The sequence below is a fragment of the Rissa tridactyla genome, chromosome 4, assembly GCF_028500815.1.
Source record: "Rissa tridactyla isolate bRisTri1 chromosome 4, bRisTri1.patW.cur.20221130, whole genome shotgun sequence".
In the NCBI taxonomy this organism is placed as follows: domain Eukaryota; kingdom Metazoa; phylum Chordata; class Aves; order Charadriiformes; family Laridae; genus Rissa; species Rissa tridactyla.
Genome location: NC_071469.1, coordinates 62,394,337 through 62,422,257, shown reverse-complemented (window position 1 = coordinate 62,422,257; position 27,921 = coordinate 62,394,337). Strand labels below are relative to the sequence as shown.

The 27,921-nt window shown below is 42.2% G+C and overlaps 2 protein-coding genes and 1 long non-coding RNA gene across 3 annotated transcripts in view; all 3 read right to left on the bottom strand.

The window, feature by feature from the left end:
• Positions 1-195: 195 nt before the first annotated feature.
• On the bottom strand, positions 196-3,592 carry LOC128908908 (uncharacterized). Its single transcript, XR_008466157.1, has 3 exons — positions 3,227-3,592; positions 1,411-2,974; positions 196-481 (listed from the first exon to the last, which is right to left on the bottom strand). It is a non-coding gene; the product is annotated as an uncharacterized LOC128908908 (long non-coding RNA).
• A 5,933-nt stretch (positions 3,593-9,525) lies between these two features.
• On the bottom strand, positions 9,526-11,642 carry SIVA1 (SIVA1 apoptosis inducing factor). Its single transcript, XM_054199901.1, has 4 exons — positions 11,376-11,642; positions 10,995-11,201; positions 10,395-10,551; positions 9,526-9,744 (listed from the first exon to the last, which is right to left on the bottom strand). The coding sequence occupies exons 1-4, from the start codon at positions 11,491-11,493 to the stop codon at positions 9,687-9,689; spliced, it is 540 nt and encodes a 179-aa protein (XP_054055876.1). The 5' UTR covers positions 11,494-11,642; the 3' UTR covers positions 9,526-9,686.
• A 10,768-nt stretch (positions 11,643-22,410) lies between these two features.
• Positions 22,411-27,921, bottom strand: part of ADSS1 (adenylosuccinate synthase 1) — a 30,987-nt gene continuing 25,476 nt past the window's right edge. Inside the window, exons 12-13 of the mRNA XM_054199898.1 lie at positions 27,092-27,241; positions 22,411-25,743 (exon numbers count right to left, since the gene is read on the bottom strand). Coding sequence (XP_054055873.1) covers positions 25,691-25,743; positions 27,092-27,241 — 203 coding nt within the window. The 3' untranslated portion in view covers positions 22,411-25,690. The remainder of the gene's footprint in view (positions 25,744-27,091; positions 27,242-27,921) is intronic.

Genomic DNA, 27,921 nt, shown 5'->3' with positions numbered 1-27,921 from the left:
GGGCGGGGGGGGAGTCCTGCCAGGCAGTTCTGTGGAAGTTGCCCAAGAAGTTTCAACACCCTATTCCTGGATGATACTGTCCCATCCTATAGTTACCCTGCTTGGCTCCAGCTAGTCTGCAGATGCAGCTTCAAAATAAAAATCAAGACAATATAACCTCCATATTGCTCCCTCCCCGCCTTTTATTTAGCAGCTCGGTGAAATACAAACATATGGACTCCATAAATTCTTTTGTGAATGGCCTTGAGTTAAATTCTCAGCCAAAGCAATGGTTATCATTAAATAATGACAACACTGGAGCATAACACAAGTTACATGCAGGACAAGATCTTCAACTGTGTAGCTCAGTTTGCCCCACGACACCAGGCTGATTTACACCAGTCCTTCGGGCTCAGTGTTAGCGCAAACTGCTGCAAAACCACCAAGGCGTCCACGCTGTCCTCTCGCAAACCCTAAAGAAGTGCTCTTGCAGCTTGCGAAACTGTGAATGAAATGATGTTTTGTAGTGTTTGCAGAAGAACAGTACATGGTAGCAAATCTTTCAATAAACAGAGCGTAATCAAGAATGTATCCACAGCTAAGCAAACCAGGCTAAAACGACTGAAAGAAAATACTGCTGGAGACAGGTTTAAATATAGACTGACTCAAAAGCATGTGAAGAGCAGCTTTACTGCTGGGGCAAACTGTCTCTCAGTAATATGAAATGCTATAGGGAACGTGTCAGAATAGTTTGCTGTAACAAATAAAAATATACAAGCGCACACCCCCACAGCCTACTGAAATTTTTCTTGTAATTAATGGTAAATGCTTACGTACAATCTAGGTATTCCCAAAGCTTTCTGAACAGTAATGAAACTTCAAAGCACGTTACATTAAAATAAGTATCAAAATAATGATCATAAATTTATGTCACACCTTCCGAGGAGCTCAGTTCATAGCACTTTTGCTTGTGTGGCATCTGACCAGATTGTCAAAACCCATTCTTACAGGGTGCTGCAGGGTACTATAACTTAAGTGATTCATGCGTGCAGCTGTTGGAACTGCTTGTTGGGTTGTGAAAAAGCTCGCGGTGCCAAGTGCTGATCTAAGAGAACTCAGATCTCCACCAGCCGTCTTGGCTCTGAGGAGTTACTGAACAACAGATGGTAGCATGAGTTAAGCAAACTAAGAAAATATTCCGAGTGGAGGAATAAAGTTAAAAGCCTCCCCAGAACTGAAAATCTTAAGAAAATACAGAGAACAAGTGTTGAGGTTTGAACTAGTTTTCATGTCCAAGTGATTAACATTAAAGGGCAGAAGAGAGACTACCCGTGAAATTAATATTACAGACATTTCGGATACAAAAGTCGTGGCTTTGAGCTGTGTATTAAGCTATACTTGCACTGTGTAAAACACAACTAAAGACAATACCTTGCACTAAGGAAAAGATGAAAGAACCCCAAATCGCATCCTTTTGCAGTAGATTTCACAGCAGCAACGAAGGGCCAGCATCATGAGCTTCGTCCATCTCTTCAGCAGAGCGGGGACAGCACTACACTTCCACAAATGGAAAACTTATTAGTGTGAATGTGAACAGAAGTGCACAAGCTCTTGCTGTATCTGTATCAGTAGCATCAACACAGAAGGGACAAAGTACAAGGTGCAAGAAAAAAAGGTTATAGCAATGATGCTAAACACAAATACATGGCTATATGAAAGTGCATGGAGTAAACAAAGAGTGGAAGACTTGTACCAGCAAAGAGGGAAAGTCCCTCTAACTTGGTGTACAATAACTTCTAGTTCTTGGTCTCACTAAGTGCACTCCAGTGTTGGATAGGTGAGGAACAAAAGATATCTTCAGGACTTAGAGAGGCTTGTGTCGAACAGCGCTGATTGATACAAACTCACAGGACTGAAGTGGTTTTCTATAGAATTTCTTTACTCCACGCAATGGCCGAGTAAAAAAGCTCTTGCGTTCATGTGAAAATCTGAGCAGTTTAAATACACAGGTATCTCAGACCACGCTACCACATGTAGCAGTACCTGTGACTACACACAACTGAGACCAAGTTCTCTCATTTTCAGAGAAGTGAGGACTTCCAGAACAACGTGGAGTTAAACCACTCGGCAGAATATGAAACAAGGTATGAAGGAAGTATTTGAGCTGGCTTTCTTCTTTTAACATTTTTGTGAGGAGACCATGAAAATTTGCACATTGACTTTATATTTTCAGCCTTACATTTTACTGTACTTTTAATTCCTTATACTGTTAATCCAAAATGGCTACAGTCCCAGGTTTCTAAGCTTGTTTTTACTGTGTTTAAAAATATTTTAAAATCTAGTTTAGAGCAGTAAATAATCTTGCTATCATGGAAAGAGAAATCAGAACAATGGGATTACTCATTTAACGAGGTATTACTCAGTGCAAGAAAGCGTGGGAGAGTCAAGCTCCTAAAATGAAACTCGCTGGGACTGAGATACATAAAAGTGCATTAATTTTTGTAGGTAAGCAAGCTACTTGGTTGAATTATTTCTTTAGGCTCAGATCTGTATTCTGCAAAGTGCTGCACCCTACAGCGCAGCCCACAAAAACACTTAAGGATACGAGTAAGTTTCATCACAGCGGTAGTTCTAGCAGAGTAAACAGGATGTAAGAGTGGACATTCTCAGACCACATATCCTTTTACCAGTTCCTCCTTTCTGACAGCTAGCAGTAATCAATGCGGAGGAGAACAGAGGAAGAATGCTAAGAGCACTGAAGAGTTTCGACAGTACTATAAATTCCTAAGTGTATTCAAAAGCACCATAGATGAATACACAGCCTTGGAATCCCAAGAAAAATCATAAAATACTTATCCTCTGATAGACTCTGAAGGCCTCAGACATGCCCTGTCTGTGAGCTGGAAGCAGTCAGGCTTCCTGTCTGCTGGGGTTGTCTCTCTGCACTGTAGGCTCTTCAGGACAAGTAAAGGCTCCGCGTGCCACAGTAACACCTCTGGATCTCAGGCACAAGAGAAACTGTGCTGCCTCTGCTCTTGCCAGCGCAGCCCAACAGGGTTTGCCTTTCCATGGCAAGAACACACTGACCCAGGTGCAACCTGCCCCCCTGGAACACCCAGGTCCTTTTCCAGTCAGCACCCAGCCTGCGCTATGGATGGAGTGACCCTCCCCAGGGCAGGGCTGAGGTCAGACTGACCAGCCCGTAATTCCTCAAATTGTTCTCCTCAAAGAATGGCATAACCCTCACCTTTTCTCAATCAGCAGCACCATCTCCCTGCCCTTCAGAGGTGAGACAGCAGCCTTCTCCTGAGGTTACCCTGCTTGCTCAGCACCTGCCAGTACATTTCAGAGGCCAGCTTTGCAGTGCTACCATCAGCACAGCAACCACCGTACTCTTTCCCATCTTTATGAGAAGCAACTTGGGTGCCATACGTTCACTTAATGCAAAAAAATGTGGAGTGGGGGTGTTTGGGTGGGTGCGTACGTTTCGTTTTTTTGTTGTTGTGGTTTTATGATAGAACTTATGTATTGCTTGGCATATAAATACTCCTGCTTATGATACTGATACCTTAAAATTCAAAGAACAAAAAATAATGTGATCAATTTATGTTTATGCATATGATTTACATTTTGCTTTTGTCTCTGCAGACAGCAAAGTGATCCGCTTTGGCTATATTTTATGAATGGTACAAAGTATTTTGGATAAAAAACTTGTTTGGGGCCTACAGATTCATTAGGGGGATATTTTAAAACACCACCCCCACCCTCCCCAAACTAGCAGTCCAATTATAACAGTATCAACCAAGCTGTGAGGACTTGAGGAAAAACTAAGAACTTGAGTAACAACCTACACAAGAGTGACATAGTGATGCCACCCTGTGGCTACAACGTGAAACTCCTACTGAAAAGGTAGGGTGAATGGTTAGGTTTTATCTTGTCTCTCACCAGATTAAAGTGGAATTCTGCACAAGGAGCCACTGGCAGTTTTCGTAACTTCAGTGCAAGTTTAAGAACATATGTATGTAGAAATGACCAAGATAGTACCTGGTGAAACTATGCTGATTTGGACATCGCTGTGTGGGTTAGCAAGTGGACATCTGGCCCCGCTACCTACAACAGTATTTGTCAGGGAAAGAAGAAACAGAAAAACACCCACATTTTACAGAGTGAGTGACAACAGAACAAATGAGAAGGGGATCGTGATTGCAACTGTTACATTTGAGTAAAGCAATGTAAGAAAATACAATTAAATCCTAAAGTTTAAAGTAAATCCTACAACCACAAAATGTTTAAGCAATAACAATCTCTGCAAGAGATAAGTAATATAACATCTATCATTACGTTTTAATGGAAATCACAACCACGAGAACTAAAAACTTGTAATAAAAGTGGAAGCTATAATGATTTGATCCCAGCTGAGGCTTTTCCTTAAGGAAAAAACAAAATAACGAAAGCCCAGAACACAGAACACTAGCAAATATCATTAAAACTTGCATTACAATGGCAGCAGTTCAAAATGCAATCAACAACAAGAAGTATGGTATTTCAGTGTCTTTAGAAATAAAGTAGCTACACAAAAGATGAAAGTTACGTACATAACTGTGATAGTCATTAAAATATTATAAAAATATTTTTATAATAACCTGATCTCTTTCCCTCTATTGCAATTTTATTAATGTAAAATAGAAAGTAAGATTTAGAACAATTTTTTTTCCCCAATTTTCTATCCACAGGCAGTGTTGGTCTTTGAATTACATAGCTCCTATTTATTTTTTAAAGAAGCATTAACATTTTCTAAATCCTCTGGGCTACTTTTAATAGGTTAACCAATTTGCTTCAATAAGAACAAAACACAACGTTCAAAGCTTTGCTGCCTTCCCCGGTAAGATTCAGTAATGAAAAACCCTAAAGAGAGTGGAAGAAATAGCACAAGGAACTCAGCATCGGGGTACACGTGGTCTTTCTTAGCCTCCTCTGTCCTCACGCAAAAGCCTGCTGGAAGAAAGATGCTCTCTTGGAAGAGCCTCCCACCAGCCCTCTCATTTCACCTCTGCAAAGCTGTGATACCCAAGGTTATGCGACGAAGTTTGGCTATACAATCTTTGTGCTGCTGTAGCAGTTTTGTTCTGCCTGTTGTTGGAGTGTTTCTCTTGGATGGTTAGAGTTTTTCCTCCCTCTGCTTGGACAACCCAACATATTTCTACAATTACTTGGAATCTAAGCTTAGTTTGACAATTGATGGTAAACCACTGCATAGAACAGAGGACAAGCTTGGCATACACAGAATAAACCATGGAGATACGCTGCCACACTTTACCTGGAGTTTCCCCAAACACCGAGGACTTCATGCCTAGGTAGTGAGCGCTATGGGAATCTAGATGGAAGGTAAAGGCGGCACAAATAGCGAATAGTTGCATCATCTGCTACGATGAAACCATATTACAACTAACCAAAAGTTACAAAGGAGCAGTATAGATAAGTTTGCACACATACAGCATAGGTGGGAATTTAGTATTAGTTAATTTTTGCTAGGATTCAATGTTTTAATCTGGTCTGAGCTTGTCAAAATACAAACCCATGACGCAACTGCTAGTTGCATGGTGAAAGAGAGAAGTATGTATTATTTGCATAGCGCTGGCATTATTTGTTGTCTGACCAATTCACCTGGAGGCTAGTTGTGCCTTTTCAAAAGAATCAGACCTAACACACCTAGGGACAAAGATACTCTTTCCATTTCTACTTCTCGGTCGCACCTCTTCAGAGAGGATTCAGAAGAGTTAAACCATTTATAAATTGCTGCAGCTTCTTACTATCTCACAGCTGATGGCAGCAAGTAAGTGTCTTACCCATATTCATAAAGAAAAAAAGGACATCCTCTTTCACTTACACCTAAATAACTTCATTTTTGTGCCCTGTCCTGACATAAAATACATCTGCATCTAGTTATCACCTGCCCAGGAAGAAAAAGAAAAAAAAAAAAAAGGCTATGAATTGGCTATAAATCAGAGTCCAGGACACTAAAAGCAAAAGGAAGGGAAGAGGCTTAGGTGCTGGCTGTAAACAAAAAATGTACCAAGCACACAATGTCACTGATTACATTTGTGTCCTCAGCTAAGATTTTATTGTTATTTTCGTTAGGGCGTCTGGATCATCTGTAGAATGTCTCACTTTTCCCTTGTAAAGCTAACAGGCTTCTGACCTGCTCTGCAAAGTGTATAGGAATTACTCTAAGGTTATTTGTGTAACCACCAAATCTGATCTACCCACCAAGAACACAACACTACTCAGAGATGCATGTATTGCATAAATGCTGTTGAAGGAGGTAACTCAAGCACATTTGATCTTTTTACTGAAGTTCTTCATAATATTGTGTGGTTTTGTTCTAATGCAGGTTGTAGATACTGGAGACTGCTGAAGTCATTTACCACCTTAGATTGTCCTTAAAAGAATATCTGGTATCCCTGAAACTAGTACCTACTCACATCTTAGGCTTAAAAGAATTTTTTTATATCCTGATCAGATCAGTTGACTTCCTTTTAGACGTAAAAAACTGTGCTCTTTGGGACGTGTTTCACCAGTAGTGATATACAGGCCTCAGAAGAAGTTTCTCACCCACCTGTAAAATCGTTACTGTAGGATATTTTCACCCATCAATATTCTCACTCCTCAGAGGATCTCCTTCCCTTTGAACACCAGGCAAACTTTGATTTCAGACACTTTGCACTGAATAGGAGGGGAAGAACATATGATAACAACAAAGCACAGTATAAAAAGCAATTTCCTGCTCAATTAACAAACCAGACAATTTCTCTGGATCTCCCATGCAGTCCTAGGAGTATCCAATGCACAGCTCCATGACCAGTGGCAACAGCCGATGCCTTGTGCGTAGGAGTTAATTAGACAAAGAGAAAAATCTTTGGACCTCTCACCCAAAGATTCTTCCCTTCCCATAGTTTTTTTTCTGCAGGCAATATAAAGATTTAAAAACAGTCCCCAGTCCTACCTCCCATTGTTCATCTAAGAACTGCAGGAATAGAGCAGGCTTTTTCGTCAATAATGAGATTTGAGTCTTTTGGGAGATACAAGCACACAAGAAGCAGTTTTTCACACCTTCTGAAGCCAGAGAAGCAAAACAGCTGCTAACCACTAAAACACCCCTATTTCTTACATGTATGATGCACCACCCCAATGCAAGAGTTGACCACGCTGTTCTGTGCTCCTCCTGCCCCGCTCCTCCCAGCCTCTAACCATTCTCTTCCAGCCCTCTTGCTTTTTTCTTCCAGCTCTTCACTCCTCATCAGGTATCTGTCCTCATGAGCAACCATCTTCCATCTTTCAAGGGGCAGGGTAGAGGATAACAAACAAGAACTTTAAGCTATGAAATCCATGTGATTGTTTACAGAGGACAGCTTTCTATGAAATACAGTGGTGACTAAGTGAGCCAAAACCCTTGTCTATCAACTACTTTGAAACATAAATCATTGGTAAACAACATGTCTCATCTCTCCGGGAGCCCAGAAACAAAACAGTATTTTCAGTCTCTTGCCCTCAGGAGAGAATGACAAAAAGCAGATAGGTACTTAAAAGTTTCAGTTTGGAAAATATGCTTGACTGAAAAACATTTCTGTTCACTGCTTAGAGCTTCAAATGAAACAAAGCCAAGTTTTGAAATTCTTTCCTAAAACTAACATTTAAATGCAGTAACACACAGATTCTTCCCATTCATAAAACTCAGCTTTGTGTTGTAAGATGATCACCACAGGAACAACATTTTTATCTGCCCTGTGATACGGGCAGGGCCAGTATCCCAAAGACAGCTGGGAACTGCAGCAGAGATCTGCCATCATCCTGACTTAATCTATTGCAGTTTTGAAAAGACAGATAATACTGTGGAATTACTGCACACTCTGACTAATACTTTCACTACTAGCTCACCTGACATAGACTTTTGGTTGGTTGTGTTTCGTTTTGCGGATGGGGACAAGATACATTTTACAGTTGTTCAAAATCAAGACTGGAGTAAGAACTAGTAAACTCCCCCATTTTAACTGGCTACGAAGCATGCAGAACAGGGAAACAAACCAGATCCACCAGCCAGACGATGCTAGCACACACATGGTTGACCTCGTAGTGAAGCGACCCCCCCTCCCCAAGGATACCCTAAAGGGCACAAATGCTTTTAAAGTGTCTCTGCATAGTTATACAAGGTATTACACTGGGGCTAGAAAGAAGGTCATCTTGCACCTCATCGTGGCCGATATATCCAAAGCCATGCAGTGTGCAGCTATGAAGAAGTACTGCCATTCAGCAATAGCGATCACCCCACCCTTTGCTAAAGCATTTACTGTTCTGTCTGGTTAGTTGCAGTATTCTGAAATGTAAAAATACTTAGCATGCTTTCAACAGCATGTCAAACAAAGATGTCCCCACAGGAGACCTAAGTCTCAACTTTCATTGCAAGGGCCTTTCAATTTCTTCAAATAGAAATGGCTAGAGGGGAGGGGAAGAGGTAAAAGAAAAAAGTTACTCCACACAAAACATACTAATTACAGTTGAGAAGACTGGGAAGTGTGAGTGGCAGTCTCCTTTGGGAGTTCAGGGCAAATAATTTGGGAAACAGAGCATTAGCTATGAATGCCATAAGAATTTCTTTTTTCTCTCAAATCTGTTCCTTTTTCCCTACGTTCTGAAATCAGACACTTAAGTCATTGTTTTCTTTCATTAAAGACTGCTGTAGTTTTGTCTTATGTATAGTTGGCTTGCAAGATGAAGAGTCTGATGTTTTTATTTTTAAAAACATAGCAAAAATAGTGAAAGAAAGTTACTTTGAGGGGCTTTGCAGTAGTACTTAACGACAGTCTCACTCCTACAGCACAAATACTAAGCAAACTGGTCTCTGCAGTGATACAAAAGGAAAATGAGGAGTGAGCTAGTTTATGAAGAGGTACGCTTGAGTGCTGACCATTATTCAGACCACTTTATGGGTTATTTTTGAGTGGGTATTCAGGACAATCTGAAGTTTACAGTGTAGACGATCAGCTTATACAAACAATCTACTTTCCAAGAAAGACCTTGCAAAGACAGTACAGGAAAATTAGTTTTTGACACTTAACTACTGAGAAAAGCTTTTTTGCTCCAAGCCTGGTGTACCATCATTCTTTCTATCAGTTACCACGGAAAGAACAATTAAAACCATTCAAGCTGTCAGTAATCATAAGATGTTTGGGACAATTTAAAAAAATTTAACCAGAAATCAGCAAATTCTCTATTTACAAAAGTCTTCAGGCCTGGTCAATCTTCCTAGTTAGCTCACAAAGAAAGTGTTGTGTATCCAGAATAGATTTACGCTCACCTGGAAGCACAAAAGGAGAAACTATTCTGATCCCACAAAAGTGTGTCTTAACATAAGCAAAAAGTGGAGAGACACTTCAATTCTGAATTCTATATCACGTAAGGAACGCCAGGTAAGAGCACAAAGTGACCCCTTCCAGACAGGCATATCACAACTAGGGAAAAGCAACAAATTGACTCGAAATAATCTAGAAATCCTCAAAATATAAAAGTTTATTTAGCTACAATATTAAAAAGTACAATATAAAGATATAAAACATAGAAATTCCATAATAATTTCACATGCTAAAAGGATTAATTGACCAGGCGTAAGGAGGAGAATTCATGAAATTTATGGACATCTTAACCATCAAGTTTCAGACTTGAAATATGGAACAACCATTGCAGAGAACTTGCTCTCCCACATCACCATAACTAGGGGAAAAAAAAAAGAAAAAGAAAACCAAAAGAAACAAAGTCAGTGTGTCTGCTGTTTCTGGAACATAACAAAGAATACCATCCTAAATGAACATTCCAAAGAATGCCATTATCAACTGTAACCACAGGACTCCTACACAAGGCACTCTTTGTATCAAAGAGCTGTTAACAACGATGGCAAAAATGTAAGATTACTCCTTTTGTATTCATTTATCACCGGCCAACACACTATGTTGCTAGCAGGAAAGCAGGAGGAATTTTTGCCTCCTAGAACATTTAAATGAGAAGCTAAACTAGACTTGTACTAAGACCGATTAGACTGCTTCACACAGGCATTTTATTTCCCATGCTTCAGACAGCTTTACTGCTGCTAAAGCCACGTGAGAAGAGCTTGCTTTATGTGGATGAGCTAAATATCCATTGGGTCTTAGAATCATAGAACGGTTAGGTTGGAAGGGACCTCAAAGACCACATAGTTCCAATCCCCTCCCACTAGACCAGGCTGCTCAAAGCTCCATCCAGCCTGGCCTTGAACACTTCCAGGGATGGGGCAGCCACAGCTTCCCTTCATATCTTCTTCATATGCTACGGCCAATTTTCAGGGCATATATAATTAAAGTTAGCTTAAAAATTCAAAAGGCACTTACTCAATAGTGGAGCACAGAGAACAGGTAACGGCGTTACAGCAGCCGCAGAGCCTGCTGCAGCTCTGACAGACGAACCGCTCGCACTGCGTACAGGCTTCCTTCACATCGGCCGTTCTGACACAGGACGAGCAGGCTTTGGAAACTCCCACGGGGGGGGCTGCCAGGAAAAGATGCCGTTAAGGAGAGAGGCACTTTACAGCAAAACAGAGAAAGCATCTAGAAGCTCTGGGAAGTGCCTAGTGTGGTGTCCCCACCCGGCACCGCGGCTACAGGCGGCAGCGCCTTGCAGGACAGACGGGAGGCAGCAGTACAGAGCTGCTTACAGCTTTGCTGGTTCTCTTTCTCCGTTCGATGGCAAGACCACTAAGAAAGCTCCAAGCAGACCACACGCGCAACAGTTTGTAAATCTCTCAGTGAAGCTCAAATCTAACACTTCCTTCAAAATAAAAGAAAATAAAGAAGAACTACGGAGGGGCACACACACCTTCCTCCCTCCCCCCCCCCCCACCCCACTCAACGTGTGACAGGGAGCCCGCAGACCAGCGCCCGCCGCCCGCCCCCCGCAGCAGTCGGACCCCGTCCCGCGGCGGGGCCACTCACCCTTCCCGGTGGCGACGGGGCGCCTCAGCAGCTTCCCGTCGTGGCCGATGAGCAGTTGCCCGCTCCAGCCGCGACCCGCGCCGCCCTCCGGCGCCTCCGCGGCCGGCTCCGGCGAGCGGCTGACGGCGCAGGTGGCGGCGGGGCCGGCGGGCCAGGCGCCCTCCATGTATGCCTGGGCCCCCCTGAAGAGCAGCCGCCGGGTCCTCTCTGCCGGCGGGAGAGGAGAGGAGAGTTAGGGGCGGCTTTTCGCACCTTCACCCCCGCCGACAGGCCCGCCGCCGGCCGTGGGGCGGCAGGGGCGGCTGCGGGAACAGGCCAGGGCGGCGGCTCCGGCGCTTCTTCCCTCCCCGCCCGGCCTCCCCCCCGCCGCCTCCTCCTCACCGAAGACCTCCCGGCGGTACTCCTCGCCCCGCACGCCGCGGCTCAACTCCCGCAGCCCTACGCGGGTTTTCAGCTGGAGCGGGGCCGCCTCCCCGAAGGGGCAGGAGCGCTTCGGCATGGCGGGCCCGGCCAGCCCCGGCGCCGCCTCCAACGGCCGCCCGCCCGGGGAGGAGACGTGAGGCGATGGGCGGGCCACGGCGCCACCGCCTCCGGCCCGGCCCCGGCCAAACCGCCCCGCCTCTCCCCTCCCCAGCCTGCGGTATCTGGGAGCCGGGACCCCTCGGTTCTTGTCGCAGGGAACCGGTGGCTTCGCCTGCGGGAAAATCTCGCCTCTCGCCGGGGTTTGGCTGCGGCCCCGTCCGGGCCCGCCGCTCCTCGGGCCTCTCAGGGGCTGGAAGCCGTCTGTCTCCTCCGGGCCTCTGGACCTTGATTCTGCAGAACCCGTCCGGGCAAAGCAAAACAGGGTTTTGAAACTCAGGTTTGTCGATAGGCCCTCTTTCCCTGTTAGCCTTTTCGGACTCGTCTTCCTTTCTGCAGCCCTGTGGGTTGGTTACGTTTGTGTTCAGGCTCGGGTAGTTCTTCCTAAAACTTACACTGCCTACCAAAATTCTAGCTGTATAAATGCAGTAGAACCAACAGAAATGTGCACAAGTGGAAGAATTCACTTTTTAAAAAACCAACAAGGAGGCTGGAGAACCTCCGTCTGGCCAAGGGAGCCCACAGCAGGAGGGGGTTCAGCAGCCGTGGCGCCCAGTGGGGTTTCAGTTAAATCATGGAGCTCCCAGGGACCTTCCGCTGTCATTACGTGACAGCAAATTACTACAATTAATTTCCTGTTTATACCTAAACTGCCAATAGCAGTCTAAGTATCCTTTCATGGATTAAAAGAGCTAGGGTCAATTCCAAGTAGCAATCAGTCTGGTTACTATGTATATTTTGAAAATACCTTGTTTTCACCAGGGCAAACAACCTTTAAAACTGGTGTTGCTGTTCCTGACACAATGTTTTGTGTCATCTGAATGACGTAATCAGTCATGACAGTTGTATTTCTTCCAGAGAGGTTTCCGAATTGAAATCCTACGGGTGCTAGGATTCTGGACAAAATCACGACCAAGTACAGGAGTAATTTTTCCACCAATGAATACCAAAACCATGCTTCCACTGGCTGCTGAACTGCTACTGGTTTGCAGGTACAACCACGCTGATCTAATACAAGTTGATGTGTTTTTTTTTTTTTCTTTTCTGTAGAGCAGATCATCCCAGCCTTGTGGTCTGTGGAGCAGAACCTGCAGTTGTAATGCACAGTAATTCGCGGAAGTCCCTTCTGAGTTCCAAAGTTTGATTCCTGCCACACTTTCTTTAGCTGTGAAGATTTCTACTTTGGCTTTTTCTGCATGTACTTGAAATGCATGCTTAAAGATGTTCAGCAGACAATTTTCCACTACACACTGAAAACTCATGGTATCCTCTTTAAGGAAATTTCTTTGTAAATATTCATTAGATATACACTCTGATGTCCCTGAAGCTCTCTGAGGAATATGGAGCCCTGTCAGGATAGAGGGCAGCAGATCACACATTTTGATTAAGATGGCATAGGCTAAGTGTGAACGGAACTCAATTGTCTGAGAACTGGATGAGATACGAAGAAAAAAAGTTAAAAGTGCTGTTCTGCTTGTGAAGGAGTGCTCAGAAATGCTGATCTCGGAACACGAAGTAGATTTGAACAGCGGCAGTACGTGCTGCAGCGCTGCTGCTGGTGCTGTCATTAAAGGGTAAATTTAAGGGTGTTTTCCCTGAGGGCTGATTATATTGGACACATGCCACTGCCACCCCACTGCAGGGCGGATGTAGAAATCTTCTGTTGCAGCCCTCAGGTGGTGACATCTCTTAATTGCTTCTCAACCCTCAACCTTAACAACATCTACTGATCAGTTATTTCCTATCTGTAAGCTATAAAGGCAAAGTAATTCTGTTTGCTCTGTACCAACACACCTCCGCATCCTACTGGGAGGGAACTCGTTCATCTGCCAGTCTGTTACTTGGTACCCAACAGAATGATTCTGAGTGTTTTATTAGTTTCATAGCAGTAAGCCTTGAGGAAGACCCACTGGTGATTTGGAATTGGAAGAAAGGCTGAGATCTGACCCAGCAAAGCTTGCTGGCATTGAGCATTCATAAAAACCAATGCTGACCATTTCCCAGGTTAGGTAATGAGATTGTGTGTTACATTATGCAGCTTCTGAATACCAAAATCCCAAACCACTAACGGTATTTGTGAAATACAATGATTTTGGTTTATCCTTAAAAACGTGTTTGTGGAATAAAGCAGAGAATAAAAAGACAGCCTTTTTCTTGCTACTTTACTTCTCCTGTGCCTGTGTGAATATTACAAATGGCCTGGTTGATAGCTTTGTCACTTACAGAACAAAGAAAAAATTGCATTTCATTTTTTTTCCCAATAGTTTCCATTTCCAGTAATCAAACTTCTAGAACAAAATGAACTGGACTATGCTTGCTAAGTCCGTGTCTCCTAATGTTCTACTTCCACCTGTGCTTCAAGAAAGTCAGGGCAGACACAGAAGGACCCTGGCCACAGTTCACTTTCATTGCTTCTAGCATTTTAGCATTCAGAAATTTTCTGAGCCGAAATTTCCATCTGGATCTTAACGTTTAATAGTTGTCAGTAGGCCCACTCTTCATTGATTTGTCCTGTCTCCTTCTCAAAACTGCTAACATTTAATTTCTTATTTTGTCTAGCAAGGTCTACAAGTTTGCCACTTTTTAACAAGTTTGCCACTTGTTAATTTCATTAGGTGTCTCCTATGTCTGGTTTTATAAAAAAATAGTGAATAACCATTCCCTATTGACTCCGCGTAACATCCAGGACTATAAAGGTGGCTGCCACATCATCGTCCTTCATTTTTGATTTCAGCCAAAATATTTTGTCACACTGAAGCATTGCTTTGCAGTGTGTCCCGATCCACATCACGTGCCACGTCCCGGAGCGCAGCACGGGAAGCCTCCCACGTGCACCATTGCTCTTGAAAGGGGTTGGGCTGCGTGGGAGGGAGGAAGGAAGACCCGGGTGCCCCGAAGCACCTCTGCTCTGGGCAGCAGGGCACAAGGTGGCCAACCGCACCCCGCAAACCTGAGCCGCAGGGTACAGACAGCCTCAGGTGTCCTTTTCCATAGCTCTCATAGCCTCTAACGTCCTTCCCAAAGCGGGGTGGCCAGCGGGCCAGCTGCGGGCATGCTACGCACCTGGACAGCATAAATCTAAAGAAGTTTTCTTCTGGGTTCCTCCCCCAGTAATTCCTAATGTCCGATTTATCATTTTGATTACTACTGAGGCACCAAACCGGTGCTTTCAGGGAACTATTCATAAATGGCTCACAGCTTCGCTCCCCTGCGTGCTAATCCCTTTGTTCAGAACCCAGCACTCTACGGATGTAACTGAGGTTATTTTTCCCCCACGTGTTACTGCCTTACTGACACTGCCCATTTAGCACCTGTTTGGTAGAGTGAGAGCCTAGAAAATACACAGCTGTAGCTCTTCCCAGTTGGCTTTTAGATTTGACTTTTAACAAGAATGTAGCACGTCCCTTCCTCGGAGTACTTATAAATACATTGACTTGCCAGAACCTTCCTCAGGTTTACTGATACAGAGTCCTCAGGATCACACCCTTTGTAAAAATTGGCATAAAATTCCTTTTGCACTGAGAACAATTTAATTAAATATATCACATTCAGACCTGAACTACAAATAGGCTTTGCCTACAGAATGCATAGATTTAGATTTTAAATACTCCAGTAAGCAATGACAGATTTTAAGATTTTTGTTTCTGGTCCATCTGTAAGACAGTTATGATAAATGTTTACCTGTCAGCCAACGCTTCCAACTACTCCAAAATATAATTAGAAATAAACAAGTAGACAGAAACAAAAATCAGACGGTGTAAATCGCAGACATTGCAAATTGAGACTAGAGCTTTCTTAAAATGAAAAGAGCTTACAAAGTTGGAAAAGAGCAAATTGAGGAAAATTCTGCCTTCTGTTTTACATAGGGTTAGACAAAATATCCACATTGGCTGATTTGGCTTTGTGAATCTAATTATTCGTCGGTCTTATTTCTTCCTGTCTATGCCTTGTTTTGAAAGCAAACTTTATCCATTTACTGTAACAAGTGTTCCATTTTAGGAACAGGTGGCAGATAAATAGCAATCCAGGAGATTATATTAGCCATTAAACTGTTCCAAATGCCTAAGAGTAGGTTCCCATAAGCATTAGAAGACCTTAAAAATACATTATCCTTCTCTTTAAACTCAGGAGTTTCCTTAATGATTCCTCTCTGTAGTGATGTAAAAAGAGTGTATTTTGTCCAACTCGTTGGTTCTTTTCTAATGTCTTAATGTAAAACAGTGAAGGCAATGTTCTGGAAATTCTTTTAAGTGGAATATATACTACAGTAGCTGATATAGTGTAGCTGTGTGGAGTCAGCCGGAGTATCAGGCTGCACACACATCCTCTGCGAGGAGCGAAGTAAAGCACCAAGTCCCATGCACTCGGTCCCTGGTACTCTTCTTTCTCTGCTCTGCAATACGGATTCGAAGGTTAAAACAGCCCTCCTTTTACTAGAATAGCTGGGGGCTCTTTCCTTTTTTTCTGTTCCCTTTTCTTTCCTTATGGTATTGTAGTACGTCAGCGCTAACAACCAACATGTTTACAACTCAGATCAAAGGGCTACACACACTTCAGACGTTATCTGTTCGTAAGTGCACGTCATTTTACTATGACTCATTAGCAACAGAGTTCGTGTCCTCATCTTGATGAGTTGGTTCGCACATCAAAAAACCTTTGATAAACCAGTGCTGTGCAGGATTAAGGGCTGGCTCTTGAACTATGCTGCTGTCAAGCCAAGGTTCTGCCACCTTGGCACGGCAGCCAGTACTCGCTCTTAAATTAGCATGGCGTGGTTGAATTTCATAGCAGGTTACTGTTCTGCCAGCTATGAGATACACCAGTGCTGCTCCGTAAATCAAAATACTCCAAGGTCCCGCTTACACTAGAGGGCACTCTCAAGACTATAAATCGGTATTGCAAAGAAGATGTTATTGTTCTGCTGGCAGCAATATGCCTGGCTTACAAGGAGGCTGCTTTCTCCAAGGTGGGGTTTTTTTTTTTTTGGTGATGGTTGTTCCTGGCCTTCCCAGTTGTGTGCCTTAATTTCTGCTGCACGCACTTTCCTTTTATTTTGCCTCTTTCTAGATTCTTTCAATCTACCAAGAAAAAATGGAAATTGAGCTCTGACAGTAAGCCACACTTGAACTCTTAACGTGGTGCCAACAGTGTTCTGGTTTCTTCCTCTGCAGGCAACAATGTTTTTCATTTAACGCTAGGTGGTTGTCCTAGGAATTCTTTAAATCTCTGTTCAAATGGTGCTATTCCATTATCCAGCATCGATTTACCTGGGAGAGGCTACAGGAACCTCCACCCTTTCACTAATCCCACACAATACAAAACATCCCTCTCCTTCACATGGTACGGGAAGGGCTGGGCAAAACCCTCCCTCCCTCTACACTGCAGCTGCATCAGCCCAGGTCTCGTTATTTTGTGGGGGAAATAAATCCTTGCTCTGAGACAGCTTTGTATGCTGTGCCTCGCACGCTCACCTTTATGCACTCCTTAAAGCAGCCGTTCAGCTGGAATGACCTAGAGTACATCACTTCAGCTTGACAGGACTATGTCCGCACCATGTCCAACAAACGGTTCCCCAGCAGCAGCCCACAAAGCGTGTTTATTTTAAATATGTGTGGCTGCATTGTCGATGCTGGATAGAGAAGATCTCTGTCCAGAAAACAGAAGCTGCACAGTCAAAGCCAGCCCCTGAACGTTGCCAAGATAACATGCCGCACCTACAGGGACCATCACTAGGACTAATGTGGAAATTTTCTTAGTACAGCCTTTTTGATTGAAATCTGTTTACAGTGGGAAGTCTTGAAGGCGCTCATTCTATCTCTTTGCTCTCTGCTGAGCAGTTCCCTTGAGTGGTGCGATATAAGCTAAAAAAGTAACGTTCAGTCCTAGGCCTACCATCCAGGGTGCCAATTGATAGAATGAGACTTTTCTGTGCTGCTGGCATGTTTCCCCAGGATGGAAATCATCAATACATTTTGCGTAGGGCTCAGACTTCCATCAGTACCAGCTTTGGTATTTTAATTATGCAGTGTGGTGCAAATCAATCTCTAATAGACAAAATGTCTTATCCCATTTGTAATGCCTTAACTAGCAAACGTCTTTTATTTCTTCCACTTGACCTCTTTTTCATGTATATTAAAATGCATTATAGCTTATTATATATATTTATGCTCAGTACTTTCCTGCCATGTATATGCATTCATCTTTTTTTCTTTCTTTTTTTCTGCATGAGAATTTCCGAGAAGATACTGGCGTGACACGATCGTATTTTCTTTTCTTCTATTGTATCTTTCCTACCTGCAAGATTTGGAAGATCTCCAGACAGATGGTGAAAGCGTTCAGCATTGTCTCTGTTTCTAATACCGATTCTTTACCAGTACGTTAACCCTAGGAAGGACTACCTGTACATACAAATATATCACCACTGAAACTGCTGCAAATATAAAACTGTAATATTGGCATTGCATAACTGACTGAATAAGGGAGCAGAGTAGCCTGCTGTTCCTCCTGGCTCTTCAAAATTCACAGCCCTCTGGTGTTTGTCCCAGACACCGGTTATTCTTTTGGCCTAGTTCAGCACCCAGCATGTGAACTTGCTGCTGTTTTATTCCAGCTTCAGTTCTTCTGGCAAGGTTGGAGACACTTCCTTTGTCCAGCCCCCTATTTATTTCACTACGCAATATAAGCAAGTAGAGAGATCACTGAAGGTATGTTCTTATTTTGTCTGCAGAATGTGTATACTTAAAATCAGTGGAGCAAATCCTCAGGAAATGGGTTTGCCATTTTAGTTACCTTTACCAGTAATCTTCTTTAGAAGCTGTAGATAGAAACTTAATGCTGTTTCAGAATGGCAGGGCAAATCATTTGTGAACTTACTCAGTAAATGTCTTCAAACTATATTTTATCTCACGTTATAACCCCGATAGTATGGATATAAACTGCATTCCTGAATTCTGAAAGAATGGATATGCAATTGCAAGACACGAAGAAATGCTTCTAATAATCTTTCAAGTTGAGAGTGGTATTGTATTATCTGAGAATCGAAAATGTAATAACTTTAAAGGTGGCAATGGAAAAACTATGCTGACAACCAGACCCTTAATAGTCTAGACTCAGTAGTTTGCAAGACTTTGGCAATGTTTTCAAAGAAAGGCTCACTGAAAACAAAGAGGTAAAGGTTAAATGGAATAAAATGCAAAATAGCCTTAAAAATAGATAGCCCCTAAGTATCTTGGATAATAACTGATTTTATGGACAAAAGAAATGCAGTGGTTCTAATCTATTCAGATGTCAACAAGCACTTGATATAAAACCATAAAGAGAATAATTAGTTATTAGTTAGTGATTAGTATAAAGTGAACAAAGAGCTGGATAAAGGAAGATGGAACGGCTAATGTTCAAAAGTTGTGTCCATATTAGCAAGCAGAGCAGTCCTACAGGAACAAATATGCAAAGCAGTTGGTGCTGAGGACTCAGCATCCACACTGCAGGTGGAGGGCTGCTTCTAACGTGTTCTTGCGTGGCTCCACGGACTGAACTCTGATCAGCATCCGGAGCATAGCAGGGGCACTGCCGGAGAGCAACTCTTGCACAGTTTCATCCAAAAGGAACCCAGTTTCCATGCTGGATGCATTGCTTCATAATGCAAACCAAAGCGTGGAACAGTGGTAACTATTGCAGAGCAGGATGAAGCCACCACAAGGGCACAGCCTCAATGGCTGGAACAACTGAAGTGGAAGAAAACTGGAGTACAAAATGCAAAGTTCAAAATTTGAACTGCATTGCCTATTTTTGATGCTATAGGATGCGAACTAAGCAGTAATCATAGAACTGACATACATGTGACTGTGCACTGGGACCATAGCTAGCCTTATCTGTAGCAAGGCACAAGAACGTCACATTGCCTCTCCAATTCTCCTTTTCTACTTCACCCATTTACTAAGGACACAAAACATGTCATTACAATGGATGCCAGCGGTCATTTAGCATGAATTGGTGGTACTACTCGCCAACATGAGTAATGGGAAATACATTCCCTCCATCTCCTGGCCATAATCCCCCTCTTATAGCCCAGTAAGCTTTATTCAAGATGCAAATGCATCATTGGCTCATACGCATCCTGGCATCTGCTGTAAACCTCAGGTTCTTTCTAGCAGAGCTGCTCCTCAGCCAGGTGCTTCCCAGCCTGTACTGAGACATGGGTAACGCTGTGCTTCTTCCTGAGCTTCATGAGCTTCCCGTTGCCCAGACCTCAAGCTTATCAAGGTCTTTGCCATTTGTTGTCAGCCACTCCTGAATTCAAAACTCACCAAAGGACAGGTTTCCGTTCATGGCAGAGCGCTGCACTATTTTAAGGATCCCAATGGAAACATAACTCTAAATACAATAGGTTTGTAACTGGGAGGTTCTTTTCAGAAGCAAAGAACACCACGAAACACCCTTTTATGATAGTGACTGGTAATAAACTTTTGCTTACCAAGTTTGTGATTTTCTCAGGCTCACCAAAGGTTGACTCCAGCAACCGTTGCACGGGACCATCTCCATTTACGGGCCAGCCGGGCTTCCACGAACCTCAGCGCCGAACGCCATTTCCACTCATTTGAGGCATTAGGCCCGGTTAGCATTAAAAGTTCTGTCTGATAAAGGGGAAGATGGATACTGCCACCTCTGCTGGAAGGGCATGTATAGCTGACTGTATTCCACGGTCCTCAAGAAATTGGGGACCTCAAATCCACATCTCCAGTGCTTCTGCTCAGGGTATTTTAAGGATTTCAGCAACAACACAAACTGTCTGAAGTGCTCCACCACCTATCAAGCCCTGTAAAGGTATCTCCTGAAACCTAACACTGTTGTCTGAGGCACTATTTACAGGCCTGTAATGTAAACTCTGGTGTACGTACTCAACCTCTGAAAGGTAATGCTTGTCAAAGGACAGGTACGTTACCTCAAGACTGTGAAAACATTCAAATACCAGTGTTATTTTTTTCCTGACAAAAGCCATTTCCTTCCATTTTTGTAGACAGTGTTAAAATTTGTACTGTTTCCAACCACTGAAAAATGCAGCTACTGGATCAATTTTTTTACATTAAAGGAAGCCATAAAGCCTATGTGCTTACAGAAGATCTTTCCTAGTTTTCTGTTCGTGTTTTTTTTTCTTACAGTCTCATAGGGCTGATGGGCAAATATTTAGTGCACAGTCTCTACTCCAGAAATGTACAGATATTAATAACACATGAAGATGTTTTAGAAAAACTGATTTCCTGTAAGTATATGATTAAAAGGCAAAATCCTGAAATCCTTATTTAGACTAGACTTATCTACATGGAAAATTTTTCCCTTTAAATTTGATCAATATGTAAGGGTCCAGCCAGCCACAATCAAGAATAAAAGGTGCTCCTTACCAAAGCTCCTTTGTGATGGACCTGTGATTGATTCGGGAAGGAAAGAACCCATCTTCTTACCTCCCCGAAGCAGGCTGTACACCAGTTCGCACACACCATGAATCCCACGCAGTACTGCGACGGTTGAGCAGGCTCCATGCCTCAGGCACCCTCTTTTTCACTGGCAACACGGATCTAATAAAGGTATGAAACCAGCACTAACAAACTCACTTAAATTAGTAGTCAACAAATCCACAGGCTACTTCCCTTGATACAGTGCCTATACCACAAACAGGGACTTCTTCTAAAGTTAAGGTGGTCAGAGCTGGATTTTCTGTCTTGCCCGATGCCCAGTTAAAAGGGTGATGTCAGCTCATCCTTTTTGCAGACACCCAGCACTCGAAACCAGCTCTCTGCTGAATACCAAACGTTACCATAAAGGAAGCTGGACCACTTCCACGAGAAATAAGGAGCGGGCTAGAGCTTGACACCATGTAAAGTATTACTAGAAGAGGGTAGAGGCAGGAAAGTCATCTATTAATTGCAGCTTTCCACAGGCAACATGGTGACATTGCTCCCATTTTTACCAGGTTAGGAGGAAGGAAACAATATGGACACTCTTAAGACTCAGGTCTCCAGTTGATAGACAACAGGTGGACCAGTAAAAAACCCACTGTTTTCACAGTGAGTAACTTCAGCAAAGAAAGACTCCCTTAGTTTTGGGTTGTTGTTTGTTTGGTTTTTTTTTTTTGTCGTTGCCAGCGTCACATGGAATTAGATGAAACTGCTTCAAATGCTTCGGCTACCAAAGACCATTCTACACGAATTCATAACTGCAAAGGAAACGAAGAAACAGAAGTTAATTAGCAGAGCAGTTGCCATGCAGCTCTCGGACATTGCCCCGAACTGTGTACTAACCTGCTGTGATTTACTGGACAGGTGACTCACCTGCTGCTCCAGACTTCTTCTAAAATGGATGAGAGAGAGAGTGATTTCTAGAAAGGCTTCTGAAAGTCCTAACACATTTTAGAGGTGATAATTATGTTATCTGACTCAGTATCTACACTTCCTTTCTAGCACAGTGCTGTTGATAAAAAAACTATATAGAGTTCACGTTGTTCTGAGCCAGCTGGTACGGCAAGAACATTTTTGCATCAATTAGAAAATGTTTTTTCTCTCCATAAAATCATTGTTCACTCAGGCAAGCTAACTAAAGGTGACTAACCATGAAACCCCATGGTAAAGGTGGATCCCTGCTCAGTTTGTAAATGGGAAAGTGTGACAAAGTTTACAGAATGCATAAAAAAGGCCACACGCTGAGAATCTGTTGACTGAGAGAAAATATCCATTCATTCAGTGATGCTGCATGTTATTTTTTAGAATCCGTGAAATATCGAACCAGGTTTTTGTATGAGGTGTATTCTGTTAAAAAGAAAAAGAGAGATCGAGACCAAGCACAGTTACTTTAAACTGGTTTTAATATGTCTTTAAGGACAAAATAAACAGGTGTGAATTCAAAATTCATCTGAAAAAATCTGCATAAGGTGTAAGCATATAGTTTGCACATTACTATGGAAATGCTTCATTTTCTTTCCTTTTATAAAGTGCATTACGCCAGAACTGTAAGACCATATATAGCCAAATTAAAAATTACAAAAGCTTCAAAATCTTATACTGCATGTGTTAGGAAGCATACACCTGACTATGAAGGCCATGTTGTAAGGGTGAGAAAATATGTCAACTACATTAATGTGCACGAGTGAATCAGTAATTGCTACTTTTAAAAAACTATGATCTCTACCAGAAATTATGCCATTTCGGTAGATATTTCCCCTTATTCTTCCATCCAGATATCTAACAGGATGATGCATCAACCAGTTTTAGTCATTATTATTGCATTTGGCTGGGGAGAAAGAAGAAATTAAATTCATCACAGTGATTTGTTATTAAAATTAAATTCCAAACGATACAAAATAACACACATGGGCAACAGCCAAAATGAAAGCACTTTTACATAAAGATGTTCTTATTAAGCATTGTGTCACTCAGTAGATTAAAGATCTCTTCCATAAAAATCTGAACTTATTCACATTTAACTAAATGATAACGTATATGAAATTCAACAGGAGTAGAGTTTTCATTTAAAAAATCCATGCTATGAAATGAAATGCATGATATTATTTTTACAGTAACAGAGTAAGTCATGGGATAATTGCCAATTACATCCTGCCCATTGACAACATCACTGGGTTTTTGACGAATCCTTGAATGCAGAGACAGGCGATGGGGACCTAATGGAGACTTAATGGAAAAATTACTTCATGGAAAATAAAAAGATTAAGTGAACAAGACAAAGTAATCTTGTGAAAATTAAGCTATAAAACCTGATTTTTTCACTATGCCAAGTACTTCATTTGGAGTTGACCATTTAATCCAGTTACTCAGCACACCGAGTGGCTTGTCACTGATTGTGGACTTTGCCTATAAATCAACGAAAGCTTAAATATAGTGGCCACCCCCTAACACAAATGCACTGATGAAGATGGGGCCGAGAAAAGGAACAGGTCTAGATCATCCAGTAGGCAAATGTCACAAGGTTAAGCCATGTGAAAACAAAACTTAATTACTGTATCTCCGAGGATCTTTACGCTTAAATTACCTCATATAAATGAGGCACGTTTCACAGTGCTTGTAATAATTAGCACTTACCAAGCACCTTTCAGAAGTGTTTCACAAACATTAACTAAGGTCAGAAATCTCATTGCTCTTTCATTAGAACACCCATAAATATGACAGGGAGAGCTTCCTCATCAATGCAAGGACTGCACGGCTCAATCCAGGGATCTCCAAAAAAACTGTAAAAGAGGTGAGGATGTATTCCTAATTGCCATTATACAGAATGCAAAAAACAGCAGCGGGGAGATTAAACAACTTGTTAAAAATTGACAAAGGAATTGTGGCTGGATTAAGGATTCATGGCTTTGAGCTCTTTTTATTTTTTTAAGAGATAAAGAGTATTTGCTTGTGGCATGAAGCCACAGTCTACGATGATCTGGGGTATGAAGAGACTGCACTGCAGCCGGAGGGTGTAAGAATTCTGCCCTACAAGCAGCAATACATCCATAAACAATTAAATTTAGTGCTTGCTATATGCATGTACCGGTACTTTTGTAATTGCTTCTTGACACAAACGGGTTTGAACATTAACCATTATTTAATATTGAGTGAGAAAAGACAAGGGGGATGAGTACGACACATGATACTCCAGATAGGTTTTTCTTTTTCCCCATCTGTGATGTGCAGAATATCACTGTTTTGTATCCTTGGAGTTATCGCCTCAGGAAAGGGATATTTTCACACACTACATAATGGCATTACTGGGGTTGTGATGCCACTTCCACAGCCCCTGGGAATGATACAAAAGTACTGTTATAGCTCTCTGAGACATATTAGAAAAGGAACATTTATTTGGAAAATTCCACAGTTAGGGACTAACTCCTTTTCCAGTGTATTCTTTTTACACTACGAGAGGTAGGCCTTTTTTTGAGAGCCATTATAAATGAGAAGATCCGCAAAGAAATCCAAGTGTATTCTTGAAGATTCGGGGACCTCTCCATGGCTTCTACACGTCCCAACCCCAGCTGCCACATGTCATCCCCTTCTATAAATAGGCATTACATTTTGCTGAGGAAGGTCAAAATGCGTGAGGGGTGTAATACTGCAGCAGTCATCGTTAAGTCATGCATTGATTTATTCTTGGAAACCTAGGAGCTGTGGAAGTGAGCGTGCCTTATGGAGCTGCAAGTTCCAAGTTCTTCAACAGATAACTAAAGTGAAACTTTGGAAATTACAGTCACTGCATTAGCAGGAAGAAATGCCTTAGGTTCGCTGAGAAAACACAGCGTGCTGTCTCAGCTCCGCTCTCCCTCTGTGTTTTGTACCTTGAGGACTCTCTTCCTTCCACCTTCACTCGCTCCTTCCCTACTGCATGAAATAAAGACCGCGCATCTGACAGTCTCCACAGGGGTTGTCTGTTAGGACACAGGGTATTTGAAAGAATTATTAGACAGGTCAACTTTCTCCAGTTTGGCCCCTCTACAGATGTTATCTCAGTTACTAGAATAGGCTCTATGATAAAAATATTTTAGCTGCTCTCCATCCATTTTAGTGGGTCATTCTATAACAATTATAGATAATTGTGTTTGCTTTGCTTTGTGCAGTCAAAAATACCTACCTAACTTTACTGCCTTTTACAGACCGAAAATCTGTATAATCTAACCAATTTAAGTACACGGTATCCATCTTATTGCTGCCAACACAGATACATAGATATTTTAACATTTAAAGTTGAAGAACAAATCCAAGCTTCACAATTCTAAAGTTACCCAGTAACTACTGGAAAAGGCGTAATATTGATGTCAGCAAGAAGAAATAACTCTATGTGGATGTAAAATGCTTTCAAATAGTAACATGGCTCAAATTTAAAAAAATATTTTTTTCCTTATTTCATTAAGAATACTTTTTAGATTTTATTTGTTTTTATGATGGCCACCAAAGAAATTTTACACTGAATTTACTGAGAACTTAAATAAAATGTTACAATACAGAATATATGCTTTGTTTCTATTCAATTCCTAGAAGAACATGTTGGTGTTAAATACCATCTCCATTTAAAGAAGCAGCAGTAAGGAACAGATGAACGCTAAATTGTGCTTCTCATCACTGAAGTTCTTCATTTGTTTAAAATAGCTGGATCATCGACTCTCTTGATTTTCCAACTCCGACCCATTTAACTAGGGAGGAAAACACATCTATTAGGACAAAGTGAGGGTAAATATTATAATCAATAAATTGCAATAATTTTGAGCTTTCATCACGCTTCACTACAAACAGGCCGACTTTGTGCTGAAACACAAAGCTAGGAAGTTTTTCTGTAAAAAAAAAATAAATCACTGTACTCCTGCTGCATTACCAGTCTAGAAGCGTGATATGTTGAAGTTTGAAAGCATGAAATAATTATACCATAAAGACAAAGCACTGCAGATGGAAGGCCTAACAGAAGGTCAAGCATGTTTGTTGCACGTTTAGGATACCTAGCTCAATCCCTGCAGAGAGGAAGAAAGAGCTCTGCCAGACTGTGAAGTTATCTTGATGTGGACCAGGAGACAGTGAGGCACACATGCTATAATACTGTTAAACGTAAGGCTGCAATTAATAACATTATCCAGCATGAGCAGCCACCCCAAATACCATACTATAATTGTTCCACTACAATTTTATTGCCCATGGGTACCACAGAACTGACTGTAGGTAGGTCTCCTTCCGCCATCAAACCCACCGTGGCACCCTGCCTTCACACTGAGAATCAGAGGAAAAACAAAATAAGGGGAGCTTTATTTACATATCCCGTCACACACATCTGTGTTCATGACCACACACAGGCCATTCACTGAGTTTCAGGCTCTGCTATCAGATGCCTCCTAATCCATGAACAATACTGGAATTCCTAGAGTTGAAACTAGCTCACACACCCCATACGTGACCTTTGAGGTGCTTTATGGAAAACAAAATCACACGTGCCAGCTTTCTAAGTCTGCTGCTGTGGAAATTCCTTTCCCAGCTCCACCACTCGTACCATAGCTTGTAGCACCTCCAGAGCTCTAGCAATTAGATTTGAAGAAAACTGGATGCTTAACCTTTGGAGACTGATCGCGTTAAGATTCTCAGTTTTCCAAAGCGGCAGAACTGGCCTAAACAATCTCGGATCCATTATCATTACGGAACACATTTCCTTATGGGTAAGTGCGGAACAGAGAAAAAGAAAAAAACCAAACACAAGAAGCAGTTATATTCAAACAGGGATGCAGTGCAGGAAGCGAAGTGAAAGGAAGAGATTAGTAAAGGGAGGACACGGTGCAGAGATCCCAAAGTTTTCAATGACAGAAGGCGGCAGTTTGCCAAGAAAAATAAACATTTATCTTTCCTCTGGTTAAATCCTTGTCAGCAGCAGCTTGGAGCTCTCTGCAACACTGCAGACCTGCCCGCAGAACACCACCCTCTGCTGCTTCTTGGCAAGCACTTCTACATAAATGTACCTATCTGCTGTGGCATCCTGACACGTACGTATCTAGAAAGATTTACCTGGCACTCCAACATGGTTCTCCACACATCGGATGTAATTCTGGGCCTTGGGTGGGAGGTCCTCCCATTTTCGTGCGCCAGTTGTGTCAGTCTTCCACCCAGGCATCGTTTCATACTCTACTTCCACCTTCTGTAGTATCTCCTGATTAGCTGTGGGAGAACAATTTTTACCACAGTTGATTTTAGCTGCTACACCTTAAATAACACACCTATGGTTCTCAACCAAAAAAGTCTTTTGACAACATTTAAAATCTGATACGTGAAAAAGCAGTATTTCTACTGGTTGGTTGGTTAATTCATCCTTAATTTAGATTAAGTTCTGTTACTTTGGAAGACAACCCTGATTCAAGAGGATCCAGGAATCCACTTTCCTCTTCTAAAAACTGTAGGATGCACTCTGTTGACGGAAAACTACAGTATTATTTTTGAGGTAACAAATTATTTGCGTTTACGGTAGTTCCACTTTTTGGTTCAGATTTGCACATTAAAAAAACAGAAATCCTCCTGTGCTCAAGGCACTACTATCTCCAATGTTTTTATCTTTATGGAACAGGGTTACATTAGGCTGGATAATAACTTAAGATATCCGCATGCTTTTCCCCACTGTGTCCACTGCCAGGAATTACCATCAGTGGTGGGAAAGCTGGCCGCTGCCAGCCCTCCCCCTGCCTCCAGAATCCCCCATCTCAACAGAACAAACCCCTCATCTTGGCACAGACCGTTACACGTATCTCGAAAACATCATTAATCTGAGAAAATTACAGATTATTACATCTTAAAAGTTTTAATATCAGTCACACTGAGAGGCAACATATATTTTTATTAACAAT

Bases quoted from the DNA above. Each gene is read 5' to 3' on its own strand.
- SIVA1 (XM_054199901.1), bottom strand. From the start codon at position 11,493: ATGCCGAAGCGCTCCTGCCCCTTCGGGGAGGCGGCCCCGCTCCAGCTG. The intron at 10,552-10,994 runs GTGAGTGGCCCC...TTTTCCTGGCAG, and splicing joins CCCCGTCGCCACCGGGAAGG to CCCCCCCCGTGGGAGTTTCC. The intron at 9,745-10,394 runs GTAAGTGCCTTT...TTTTTCCCCTAG, and splicing joins TCTCTGTGCTCCACTATTGA to TTATGGTGATGTGGGAGAGC.